General features: G+C 35.6%; 1 protein-coding gene across 3 annotated transcripts; it reads right to left on the bottom strand.

Annotated features, from left to right (window-relative positions):
- Positions 1-1,162: 1,162 nt before the first annotated feature.
- Positions 1,163-9,508, bottom strand: LOC141844537 (uncharacterized). Of its 3 annotated transcripts, XM_074732569.1 has the most exons (5): positions 9,419-9,508; positions 4,746-4,847; positions 4,546-4,633; positions 3,980-4,157; positions 1,163-1,549 (listed from the first exon to the last, which is right to left on the bottom strand). In XM_074732569.1, the coding sequence occupies exons 2-5, from the start codon at positions 4,830-4,832 to the stop codon at positions 1,483-1,485; spliced, it is 420 nt and encodes a 139-aa protein (XP_074588670.1). In that variant the 5' UTR covers positions 4,833-4,847; positions 9,419-9,508; the 3' UTR covers positions 1,163-1,482. The 3 variants fall into 3 exon arrangements, with proteins under 3 accessions (XP_074588670.1, XP_074588669.1, XP_074588671.1); XM_074732568.1 differs by lacking the exon at positions 9,419-9,508 and having other exon boundaries at positions 4,746-4,853; XM_074732570.1 differs by lacking the exon at positions 1,163-1,549 and having other exon boundaries at positions 3,976-4,157.
- Positions 9,509-12,674: the final 3,166 nt, after the last annotated feature.

The following is a 12,674-nucleotide window of genomic DNA, read 5'->3' as shown; positions in this document are numbered from 1 at the left end:
TGTAGTCTCTGCCTCCAACAATCAAGTTTGTTGACGTGACATATATGGTCGACTGGCAAACCTCATCTAGTCGACCGCATAATGTTGAATCAACTGTTGGTCTCATCCATGAGCAGGTCTTCGATTATCATATCTGCTGACATAGTAGTCTTTTGGTTGACCAGATCCATTTCCTATCAATTGATCCACCTAATCAATTGGATCTCTAAGAGCCTTGTGTGCATCTGACCTAGATCATGCTCCATGTGTACTTACAATTCATCGGATCCATTTTTCAATGGCTTGAACCTCCCGAATCAGATGACTCCAAACCTTTTCAAAGATAAAAGAATAAACCTATGCATTAGTTGACCGTATCTATGTTTTTGATCAATTGAAGTTTTGATCACCTGAAACCCTATTCTAGTCGTTTGGAACTCTAACTCAAGTCTATTAAGATCGAGTTCACCTAAGTTGAGTTCTACCCTTCGCCCCAAGTATATGTTCACTCAACTCATCTCATAGAGTTTACCCGAGCAAACTTCCACCCAGTATCTTATCCTTCGAATGCATCAAGCTCTTTCAATTCACTCTCCATGCGTCCTTCTCACTCAACTACTGTACTCGTCCGTCAAATCTCTCATCCCTCGGATACACCAAATTCATTGATTCACTCCCCGTATCATCCTTTTCATATACTTGTGTCTTTCTGCTCTTGGTTCTTTTATTTCTAATACTTATTGTCCTTCCAATCCCTCGAGTGTCTTATATCACCCATCTCCATATTGCAATGGACCTTGAGTCATCAAATGTTCCTGTGTATTCACTTAAATTCCTACACACTTGGACATATCACATAACAATGCGAGACTTAACTTAAATCCATTTACCTAAACATCAATTATGGCCAAATCACTTAGGGTACCAACGATCTCCCCCTTAACCGTTTGGGATATAAACAACTGTAGTTGTTGCTGTTACACTATAAAGCAACATAGGTTCAAATGCAAATGCAATACAAAGATTAGTAGGAAGATGTGCATGTATGATCAACAGTGTCAAATATATAGTGAAAATAAATAAGAAAGGAAGCATGTGTTAACATGAGGATATAGTGCTGCAAACCATAAACGAAGATTGAGAGTTTACTAAATAAACACAATTGTAAAAGTTCACGAGCAGCTACAAGTCTGAACTGGGAACTGAGATCACCAATAATCCTACTGATTTAAGATTTTCAAATCCACGCAACCTCTAAAAGCTGAATTCAGAATGATCACTACAGTAGGAATTCTAGCAGACAGATCTCTCACACAGATATCTATACAACGTTGCAGCATGTTTACTTTTCCTTCAACTTCAATGATCAATGCAACCGACAAGATGAAAAAGTGAACAAACGTTTATGAGCATCCCTGTGGGAATAAATGGCTTCATGTGTTATCTTGCTGGCTCCTTCAAACAATAAAACTGATGTTGCAACAGTAATGCCCGCGGCTGAAATTAATTTTTGCCTCTTCGGTTGATTGCCAGTGTGAAATATATGAGAACCACTGTCCCAAGGATTGACCTGTTCATTGTTGCAAGAGACTGAATTTCGTTAAGGAAACAACGAAAGTTGATCATTGAGTTATGGAAGGAAACCTTTTATAAAATACAAATAAGACAGTTATAGAAAAGTGATTATTAAGCATAAGTCAATGGAAAAATCATATGAATCTTGCAAGGGAGCACTGATAAAGTTGCTCCCGATTTCTAAGGACTTCACTCAAATTTTATAGCGTAGATGATATTGTGATTCTTCAACCTGTGGCTCAAGCGAATCTGCATTTGCATTCTCTTTTCTCTTGTATTTGACTAGTTAGCAGATCATCTAGATGCATATTCAAAAAACGCTTCTTACAAGGTAGTTTGATTGGGGATGTCTATATTGAGAAACCTTGATGCTGTGTTGCATAATGAGAGGTTTGTTCCAATCCAGAGCGTGGACTTCATTACGGCTACGTTACGTTGATCATTAACTATGCAGAAAACATATTGTGTGACAGTCATTCTCATTGTGTAAGTAAATAATGTTTTTCTTACGGTAGTGATAAAGTAGAAAGTTATGGAAGTGAATAAAAATCTTGAAGCTCAATTTGTTACTGCAGATTTACGACAACCTCACTACTTTCCTAGGAGCTAGATTTAGATTGCCTAGAGTTCCTAACAGAATCTTCTTATTCTGAGGAAATATGAACTAGATTTATACAAGAGGAAAATATACTATTTGGCTACAAACGGGCACACCAATTGTTCCTACAAACTATTTGGGAATCTTATGTACCTCATTGCAATTAGACCAGATAATGCTTTGTTATTGGAGTTGTTAGCCAGCTTATACAGTAGAAGCAAAATAAGTGTCACTAATGTCGGCCCATTCATTCTTTATTATCTCCAAAATCATCCAGGCTATGGTTGCCAGGACTGGCTAATACCAATAGGGACTGTCTGAGTCGAATTGACATTCCCATGAATTTGCTTTCTCATGTACAAGAAATACCTTTTTGGACTCTACAATTGTTTGGTTGGATGAGCTTCATGTTAGATGGTTTCATATGTTGATACATGTGCTGGTTATTATCTCCAAAATACAAGAAATATCACTTTATTATCTCCAAAATTCAAGAAATATCACTTTATTTCTTGTATTTTGTTTGATAAAATCTAAATTTTGGAATAAAGATATTTTTTTATAAAATTAATTCAAATTTGAAAAGTTTTTATACTTTCAAATTGAACTAATAATTTTTATTGAAAAAAATTAATTTGATATAACTCGGTGTAGATACAATTATCATGTATTTTCAATTATATTTCAATACAATAATAAAAATAGTGAAATAATAAATAAATTACTTTTAAAACTTAATTAAGCAAATTTTCACTTAATCAAAATGTTATATCGAACCGTAATTGTTTCTTGACACTCGAACTAAAGTTGAGAAAAACACAAAGGAGTAGGAGGAGAACCTCAATACAATCCTATCTAATCCTAATTTTCTTATTGCTTGCTCATACAATCTCTCCCAGTCTCTTGAACATCACAAAAGTTAGAGCACAAACAACAATATTCATTTGTTAGATATCAAATTTTACCCTATTTAAATGTTTGCATTGTAATTTATTTTAAAAAATTCTTAGATAACTAATTAAATAAAAAAACTAATATTTTGAGCTTTAGGGTCGAGTGGAAGTCAATCTAGAGTTAGTTGGAGCTCATGATAATTATGATCAAGTGGGTTTAAACCTAACACAATTTGGATTTACTTTAGCCAGTTTAAGATTGAACAAAGTTTAGTTTATATATAAAATAATCTCCTCTAATCGTATTTAAGTAGAATAATAGGTACTTTTAAAAAGTTGCAAATGTTATTTAATTTTCTTCTCTCTAAGCACTCACCTCTCCTCGCGACCTTCCTGCCCCTCATGGCCTATCCTCCTACCTATTGCCACGCTTACCACTGCTCCCATCACTAGCAATTGCATCCGTCTCCCACCGTTGTGCGAGTCGTTGCAACCGCTACGTGTTGTTGTGTCTGTTATACTCATCGCCCGTTCTTACAAAGTACTTTTCTCTCCCTCGGTCTCTCTTGTCTCGCTCTCTTTTTGTTTCTACTGCGAGCCTCTCTTCCTCTCTATTTCCACCACAAGTCGTTGCTCCAATGCTGATGCCGAAAGAAGCATCTTCATGTTAGTTGGTGAGGGGAACAATAAATTCCGCCTGTGCCGAACTCAATCCATGATTAGAAGTGTTTGTCTTATTTGCTAAATAAATGAATATTTGTGTGTACAAAATCTTAGTCTACAATCTTTAAAATGAAAGAAATGACTTTAAGTAGATTGAATTGTAGAGTATGATAATTCTTGTCCCTGCCTTTGCTATAAGTTGGAAAAAAGCTTTAATATTCTGATAAGATTCAAAATGGAATGAATGACGAGCAGCTTCAATAGCACTTACATGGTTGCAAAGAATAGAAGAACCTTCCTTGGGTGGATGAAGCGTAGGCGATTTAATCTTTTGTTCCTTCCTTCTCCCAAATTTTGAAAAACAGTATTATTAGGTGATGACAACACAGCCTTGAGAGTTTTGAATGGCATAAGGGAACGCCTCAAGTTCTCCACTTGAGAGGGAACATCTAGAAAAATAACAAAGTCAAATGCAAATAAATTTACTGAAGAAGAAAATCAAGTTTTATGAGAAAGAAACAGCATGCGTGGAAAGCAGGCTACAACTGCTTAAATCTCAGAATTACTACAGGAAACATGGGAAAGCTCGATTTTATATCATTAATAACCAACTGGTCAAACTGCATGCGTAAGTAAGCTTAACAAATAGTTTTATGAGAAAGAAAGTAATCTTCACAAACAGTTAGTTTTTTGTCAGAATTTCCAAAAAAAATGAGCATTCTACATGAACTTTTGTTTAATCCATAAAAGACAACTGTTGAAGCAGCCACATAATTGTGGTCATTGTACATGTCCAAAACTGACATGATGACAACAGGAAAATAAAATATCCCATACCTTTAACAACTACCAATGATTCATCAGCATGTAGCTCCTCACCAATACATCTCTCAACATCCATTGAACCCTTGCGAGAAAGAGCCTTCTATGAATAGAAAAGACCCAAATCTCATACTTCGGCTAGAATAAGTTTCAAGTTTGTTTCTTAAATTATCCCTACAGAGGCTGCAAACACTAACATCAATTAATCCACTTACAGTCATCTTTGAACTTCCAGAGCAACCTACATCAGTTGGTTGCATGAGAGATTCAACATCCACAATTGCATTGCCCACTTTATCCATTGCTATGATCTAGTTCTGCATAGAAATGAAGAAAAAGGATTCAGCAGGAAACCACTATGATGCTGGCAACAGTTAGGATTGTGTGTGTGTGTGTGTGAGAGAGAGAGAGAGAGAAAGAGAGGATCAACTTGAGAATAATCCCACGAGTTAGGCAAGTCTTGCAGTTCTTATTAGTTGTCAATGTTATCCTTTAGACCTTATGTTCTTATGGCCCTACAAACCATGTTGACTGGAAGTGATCTAAATTCTTAGGATTTAAATTGAGCTAGAATCAAATTATTTAATCCTATGCTCAATTGCAATTTCCATCTACAATAGGATATATCATGATAACCTTAGCTTAATGGATGTGATATTGTCGGTAGATCAGAATAAGAGTTAGTTACAATATATTAATCACCAATCTCGAAACTAGTCACACTCCTTAAGGCTTGATTTGTCCCTTGCAATGGTACAACTGAATCCAGTGAAAATTTCTGAGATACAAACAAACTGATGTACTCATTACCGAGAAGACAGCAAACCACCTGGTCAAAAACAAGATCACCAGAATCTGCCCTCTAGAGTTTGCATATCTAATGGTTGGAGTACGTTAAAGGGGAGGAAGAAGACTGCTTGCAGAAAGAGAGAGCAGGCTGCTAGAATCTAAGATTTATCTACTTAAAGTGTGTCTACTTAGCCTAACCCTTGATCTATTAGAGAATATTAGTTCACACCCGCAATAGGTTGTTTTTGTTGGATTGCACCCATTTGAGTCCAATTTGGGCCTTGAGATCCAATCAACACTGATTTGCGCAAACCGGTTGGGTTGTGCCATTTCACAAAACATCACATTGTGCTCATGTGGGCAACATGTGAGCATCCATTGTGTGTGCACGCACACTTAGCAATGTGTTGCAAATAAGCCCACACATGCACAATGCTCGTGAGCATTGCACTTGAACCAACCAATGTGAATTTCACTAACCCACATTACTTCACCATATGGCTTTACTATAAAGGTTTACTTTTTAACTAATTTTATGGGTATAGTTTCACTTGTATGCCGATGCACACTACCACATAAGCCCACATATGCTTTGCAACTGGCACACATGGTTCCGCCATGTAGCCCAACCAAAAAGCTCCATTTTTAAATCTCTTTATAGGTGTAGCTTTACTTGTATGTCTTTATTCCCTAAACTCCCAGTTGAGCTCCGTTCTTCCTTCTTTGTGGTTTATAGAAAATCTTTTAGAAACCATTTTATATGAAAACCACCCATAATAATTCGTCGCATGCAACAATGTTCGTTATCCACATCAATGTCCATCAGCATCACTGACCATCCTTTAAACCTCAACAACCTTCAGATTTGCCCCTTCATTGGTGAGTGCCTCCTCCAGCTCATATGAACTATTCGTCTACGTCCTCAAGGCAAAGGATGGTAGCATCGCCAACCATCCTTTCAATCCTTAATTCGAAGCAAGCTCCATCATCGTTCATTCACTTCTTCCAGCTATTCTTCCCTATCTTCCAATGCAATTGTAATCTTGGATTCCTCTATCATCGACCAATCTTAACACGCGACAATGGCATGCGAACCCCAAGTTGGCCACTCATTACTACTATTATCTGAGCACACTATCATTTGCCCTCATCATCTCGCAGTGATAGATATAACTCAACAAAATCCCTCTTCAAAAAAATATTTTAAAAGGACAAGCTCCTCAACCACATTATCACATGTTAGGTCTACTGCTTCCTTGAATCAGGATCCATATATATTACCACAAAAAAATTAAATGGGAAGAATTATGCTTTGTAGAGTCCAAGAATTCATGTTTGGCTCATGGGTTAAGACAAATGGAACTACCGATATCAAAGAGCTTATTAAAAGTTCATGGGAACTATCAATGCATGGTTGCTTGCTCTTCTTTGGTGGTCAATTGACCCTCGTAGGCATTTCCCCTTGCTTCTTTTCGTGCTGAGACTTGAACACATGCTAGAGATCTATACGTGGGTATATTTTATGAACTTATGAAGTGATTAGCAATCTCTTTCAGTTGTATTATATGACATAGAGATCACCACACATATTCAACAACCCCAAGCCATAACTCTTGATCTTCGAGATATTTGTTTGATCACATCAAGTGTAAAACCCCTACAAAAGCGTTTCGACAATTATTCATAGTGAACACTATTGGTGTAATCAGCCTTCAAGATTTCAATATTTGATAATATACCTGTGTCTAGTCAAGGATTGACCAAAAGTTAATCCAAACATGACTAAATGTTTGGAAGTAAGTTAAGTGAGAAGTCTAGTCAGGTTAAAATTGACTAATGACTAGCAAAGAGAAGTCTAATCAGGTCAAAGTTGATCAGATGACTAGCAAAGAAAAGTTGTCAAGTCAAAGTTGAATCGGATAACTAACAAAAGTCCAAGCAAGTCGAGGGTGATTAGATGCTTGATAAGGGAAAATCTGGATAGGTCAAGGATGATTGGATGTCTACCAAGTGGCAAGTCCAAGCAGGTTAAGGTGAGCAAATGCTTGGTAAGGAAAAGTCCAAGCAGGTCAAAGATGACTGAATGTCTGGCAAATGGCAAGTCTAAGCAGGTCAAAGTGACCAAATGCTTGACAATGGGAAAACCCCAAGGAAGTGAACTCTAGGTAGAAGTCTTGAAAGAGTGAACTCCGAGAAAAATAAACCGACTAAAGCTTTGTTGTGTTTGTTTGTGAACCTGAAGCTGGAAGCAAGACGGAAAGCAAATGAATGCAATCGGACACAGCTAGACCAAGTTCGGAATGAACCGGCCTTGACCCAGATCAAATCGGACCCAAACCAATCCGATCGGCCGGACAACCAGTCCGAACAATTGGAAAACCAATCTGGTCGACCGGACAGCCGATTCAATAGATAGGAAAATAGGTTAGGTCGATCGACTAGGTTCGGTTGACCGAGTGTAGATCCGAATTCGATTCGGTGACGTGGCTTTGTTCGGCCTACTGAAAAGGTTTCGGTCGACCAAATTGCTAAGTTGTCAAAAATGTTGACATGGTAGGCTGACATGGAAGCTAATGTGGCAAAAGATCAGGTTCGACTTTATGATGTGGATGAAGATAAGGATAAGTTCGGATGATGTGGATAAAGATAAGGCTTGATCCAGATATGGCTTGATCCACATAAGAGTTGATCCAGATAAGGTCAGAACAGATCCAAATAAGTTGTGGATCGGGTGACCTGATGAGCTTATTCGGTCAACCGGAAAAAGTCAATAAAAAGGAGATGGAGGTTCGAGGCTTGAAACTACAATCCTACTCTCAATCTCCTGTCATATGTGCTCGAAAAAGACTTCAAAGCTCTACGACCGAGGAAGCACCAGGAGGAGTGCATGACATTCAAACCTTTCGGACCGATTGGTAAAGTCTTGTTTGTATTTACTTTAAGCGTGAGTCCACTATGCACATCTCCTTTATGGAAGAGTTCTAGAAAGGAGATACGCATAATGGACTCGCGCTAAGTGCGTAGGCCTTGGAGACTAACCCTATGAGTTGGGAACCAAGTAAAAAGTCCTTTACCTTCTGTCTTCTTTTTAAGTATTTATTATTCCACTGCTACTAATATTATGATAGAAAGTAAAAAGAACGTCAAAAGTACACACGCTATTTACCCCCCCCCCCCCCCCTTATTATTTTAAGCATGAAAGGGATATGTTCTTTTGCGTTTCATTAATGGCAGTCACCCTCCCTCCTCCCTCTAGTGCTACTCAAAGTCCTGTGCTACTCAAAATGAAGTACACAGACCAGTATAGATCTAAGAAACTGGTGCCCATAATGTGGGAGACATAAACCAGAACACTCCCTAACAAAGCATTACCAGCTTCTGAATTTTTTAATTGCAAATTTAAACATAAAACTAAAAAATCCCTCACATTAATATACAATGTATCTTTGGGGCCCAATGCTTAACAAGGGCCTTTAATCTTTGTGATCAAACAAAGTGGTCCAGACATGGATAAGAAAGAATCATGATTTTGTCTGGGTCTACCTGTGTATTAGTATTGATCTCTCAAAAATGACACCGTCCTTATCTGATAGTGTTTTTTTTTTTTAAATGCATGCTTTTCTTTTTGTGAAAAACTACACTGCACAGCCAACTTTGAAATATGCTTACAAATTCTCTAGGTTCTATGTACACGTATAAAAAAGGGCTTTAATCTACTGCTGTTGAGTGTGCCTTTGAAGTTTCAACACCAATATTCTCAAGTTCTACTATCTATGATGAGAACCCTAAACAAGAAAACAGAATCGAGAAATAAATACTCAAGCTCGCCGGAGAAATAGTCCAATCCAGCTCTTACTTGAAGTCTCGATCGACAATAACATTTTTCATCACAAAACAAGGAAAGGAAGCTTCCCTTTCGACCAAACTAAAAATTTTTAGGGTAAATCCAACGTAGCAATAGAAAAAAAAAAAAGGAAGATGCCATTACCAAACCCAATCCAAGAAACCCACAGAGACCTCAAGTTCAACACACTTCCGCTTCCTTTCTTCCTTCCCAAGCCACTGGTAAAAAAGTACACAATGCTGATCGAAACCGTACCTCTTTTTCTCCACAGAGCAGTCGAACCAAGCGTCGAGGGCGGACGTTCCGTAGCTCTGGCTCTCTCTCCTCGCTGCGCTGGTGTCTCTTCCGAGGCCTCGTCGCTCCTACTGAGCTGTCGCTGCCTTTTGTCTCTTCTTCCAAAACACAATACACAAGATCCTACGATGACTCCTAACAATTCGTTTAGTTTGTTTGCTACGTCTTCTGAGTAGAGTAGAGTAGAGGTGAAGGAAGCGAAATGATTGGGTGCGCGTCGATCCCATCTGAATCTTTTTGGACCATTGCTTACATGCCCATGAAGACTATCATCATATTTATAGTCTTGTAGGAATATTTGACCAACAAAGGCACTTATTAAAAGAAAAGGTGTCTGCGGCTACAGTGGACAAGGTCGATGGGAACTACACTAATGTCAGTGTCTCGTGAGTTTTATGTTCGGCTAGTGATTCTTCGATTTCACAATCAGTGATTTCACACAGTTAATCTTATAATTATCTATAAAAAAAATAAATTAAAAAATTATAATTAATCAGGACGAAAAAGGATATTGTTCGATGAAGATTCAAACTTTTATTCTTTTCTACAAATCTACTCCGTCGAAACCAACTCAAATATATCCTGGAGACATGAGTTTTATGTTTTCTTTATTTGGAAGCGAATTGAGAAAGGAACAAAATCCTACATTATCGGTCTTATGAATATTTATAAAAAGGTAAATTGATAAGTTATAGTTAGTCATAATAGAGGAGGAGTATTATTTGACTCTTGTCTATTTTAACAATTTTGCTCCGTTGTAACTTAACTATGTCCCAGGGATAAAAAAAAATCCTTAAGGGTGCGTTTGGTTCAAGTTATGATATATAACCTTGGTTATATGATTATCAGGTAATCACATAACCAAGGTTATGGGGCATAAAACATAACCTAATGTTGTTGGGTTTACTTTATTTATTTGGAGGGAATAAAACATAACCAGTTTTATATTTACTATATTACCCTTCATTCAATTATATTTTAATATAATTCATTAAATTAATAAGTATAATTTGTTAATTTTATTTTAATAAAATAATTCATTAAAAATAATTATTTTAATAAAAAATTTATTAAAATAATAAATATAATATGTTAATTGTATTTTTTAAATTTTAAAATAAATTTATATATATTAATAAAATAATTTATTAAAACAATTATTTTAATAAAATAATTCATTAAATTAATAAATATAATTCCTTAATTTTATATTTTAAAATTTAAAATAAATTTATATTTCTTTTAATAAAATAATTTATTAAATTAATAAAGATGATATGAAAACTTTATTTTAATAAAAAAATTATTTTAATAAAATAATTAATTAAATTAATAAATATAATTTGTTAATTTTATTTTTTTAAAATTTAAAAAAATATATTTTTAATAAAATAATTTATTAAAATAATTATTTTAATAAAATAATTCATTAAATTAATAAATATAATTCATTAATTTTATTTTTTAAATTTAAAATAAATTATTTTTTAATTTATAAATATTTAAATTAAAATTTATTGAATTAAATAATTTGATTTTAATTAGATTTTAATATTTTATAGTACCTTTTAATTAACTTAGTTTTAAAATCGGAGGGTAATCATGGAAAAAATTTCGTTAACCTCAGGAATCGTAGAAAACCTTAGGCTGCCAAGGTAATCACATTACCAGATTATAACCCATTTGCTGATGTGGCGGTAATGTTGTATTACTTAGGAATCAATTATAACCTGAACCAAACAATGTTATCAACAATAACCTTGGACAGATAACCAAGGTTATCAATGAAACCCCCAACCAAACACCCCCTAAGAGGGAAGGAAGAGAAAAGGAAGATGGAATGAAATTGAAACATCAATAAGAAAATTGGATTTGAACGTGTGAACGATAAATTAAAGTCCATATTACTTGATATAGATTTGATATACTGCGCGACGAAAATGCGATCCCGTGCGCGATCGATCCACGTCGTCCACGCCCGATCGCGATCAACCGCAGCCGTTCAAAAATCACGATTGTACAGTATTTCTCCTCGGACGTTCGCCGCTTCCCGGCGTTCATTCATCGCCGTCCGACCACCGATTGCCGCCGGACCGGACCCGTTGGAACCGCAACTCACCGGCGGTCCGGCGGGTGCCGGAGTCCGGCCCCGATTCGGCCGGAATCCGTCCGAAATCGCCGCCAGACGCTGGTGGCTGATTTCGGCTAACATCCGGCCGAATCGGGGTCGGAATCCGGCCACGGTCGACGCGCCGGCGCCGGGTGCGTCGAATTGGGTTTGGACGTCTGAATGATCCAAAATCCGGTAAAGTCCGGCGGTGACCGGATAACGCAGGGAGGTCACTTGATATCAGACCTGTTACTGACATATGATATGTTTTAATTTGGATCATCGGATTAAAATAAATAAATTAAATTCATCCAAATAAGAAAGACATAAGTATTTTTTTTGGATGACTTCCATCTCCACCATTAAATTTAAAATGAAGATTCAGATGTATCAAAATGAAGAGATAAAAAAATTTAAATGAGAATTGATTTGGAGTGTTAGTTTCAAAATGGATGAATTAGATGAATCCAAGTGAAGATATTAAACTTTTTTGAATGAGATTTTTTATATCATTCTAAGTGTAATTATATTGCTAACATAATTTTATAACATAGATAAAAAAATTATGAGTTTTTAAAATTGATATAATTTTAATATATTTTAAGAACTGTGTAATAGTCCTATCACATAATAATTGATTGATCAGTTATGAATCGTTACTAATCATAAATCAAACATAATAAATTTAAAAATAAATTGATAAACTCAATTAACTTGATTATTACATAACAATCAACTTGTGATATAAAATATAAGCATAAATTGAAAGTTGAGTATACATTTTGAGTATTACTATTTAATAAATTAGCATTGATTCTAAACCACACTCCAAAAAAAAACTCCTTTTTACTTTTAATATGAGATTCAATCCACAACTCTCATTGTATTTTTTATGCCAATGAAAATTTTTTAACCTACATAAAATAGTATTTAATATATACATATATAAATAACATTTTATATGATTTAGTGTCTTCATTATCAAGTAAATATATATTTTTTAATTCAAGTTATCAATAATTTTCTTTTTATTGTTTTTTTTTTTTGCAAATCAACGCAGTGTATTTATTTTTAGTATTTCACCTGCCGTTTCTCTCCTCGTGTCTT

This window comes from Curcuma longa, chromosome 13, assembly GCF_044706935.1.
Source record: "Curcuma longa cultivar G26 ecotype Majalengka, Jawa Barat chromosome 13, ITB_CL_G26_1.1, whole genome shotgun sequence".
Classification (NCBI taxonomy): domain Eukaryota; kingdom Viridiplantae; phylum Streptophyta; class Magnoliopsida; order Zingiberales; family Zingiberaceae; genus Curcuma; species Curcuma longa.
The sequence above is the reverse complement of the archived record's forward strand: the minus strand, read 5'-3'. Positions and strand labels throughout refer to the sequence as shown.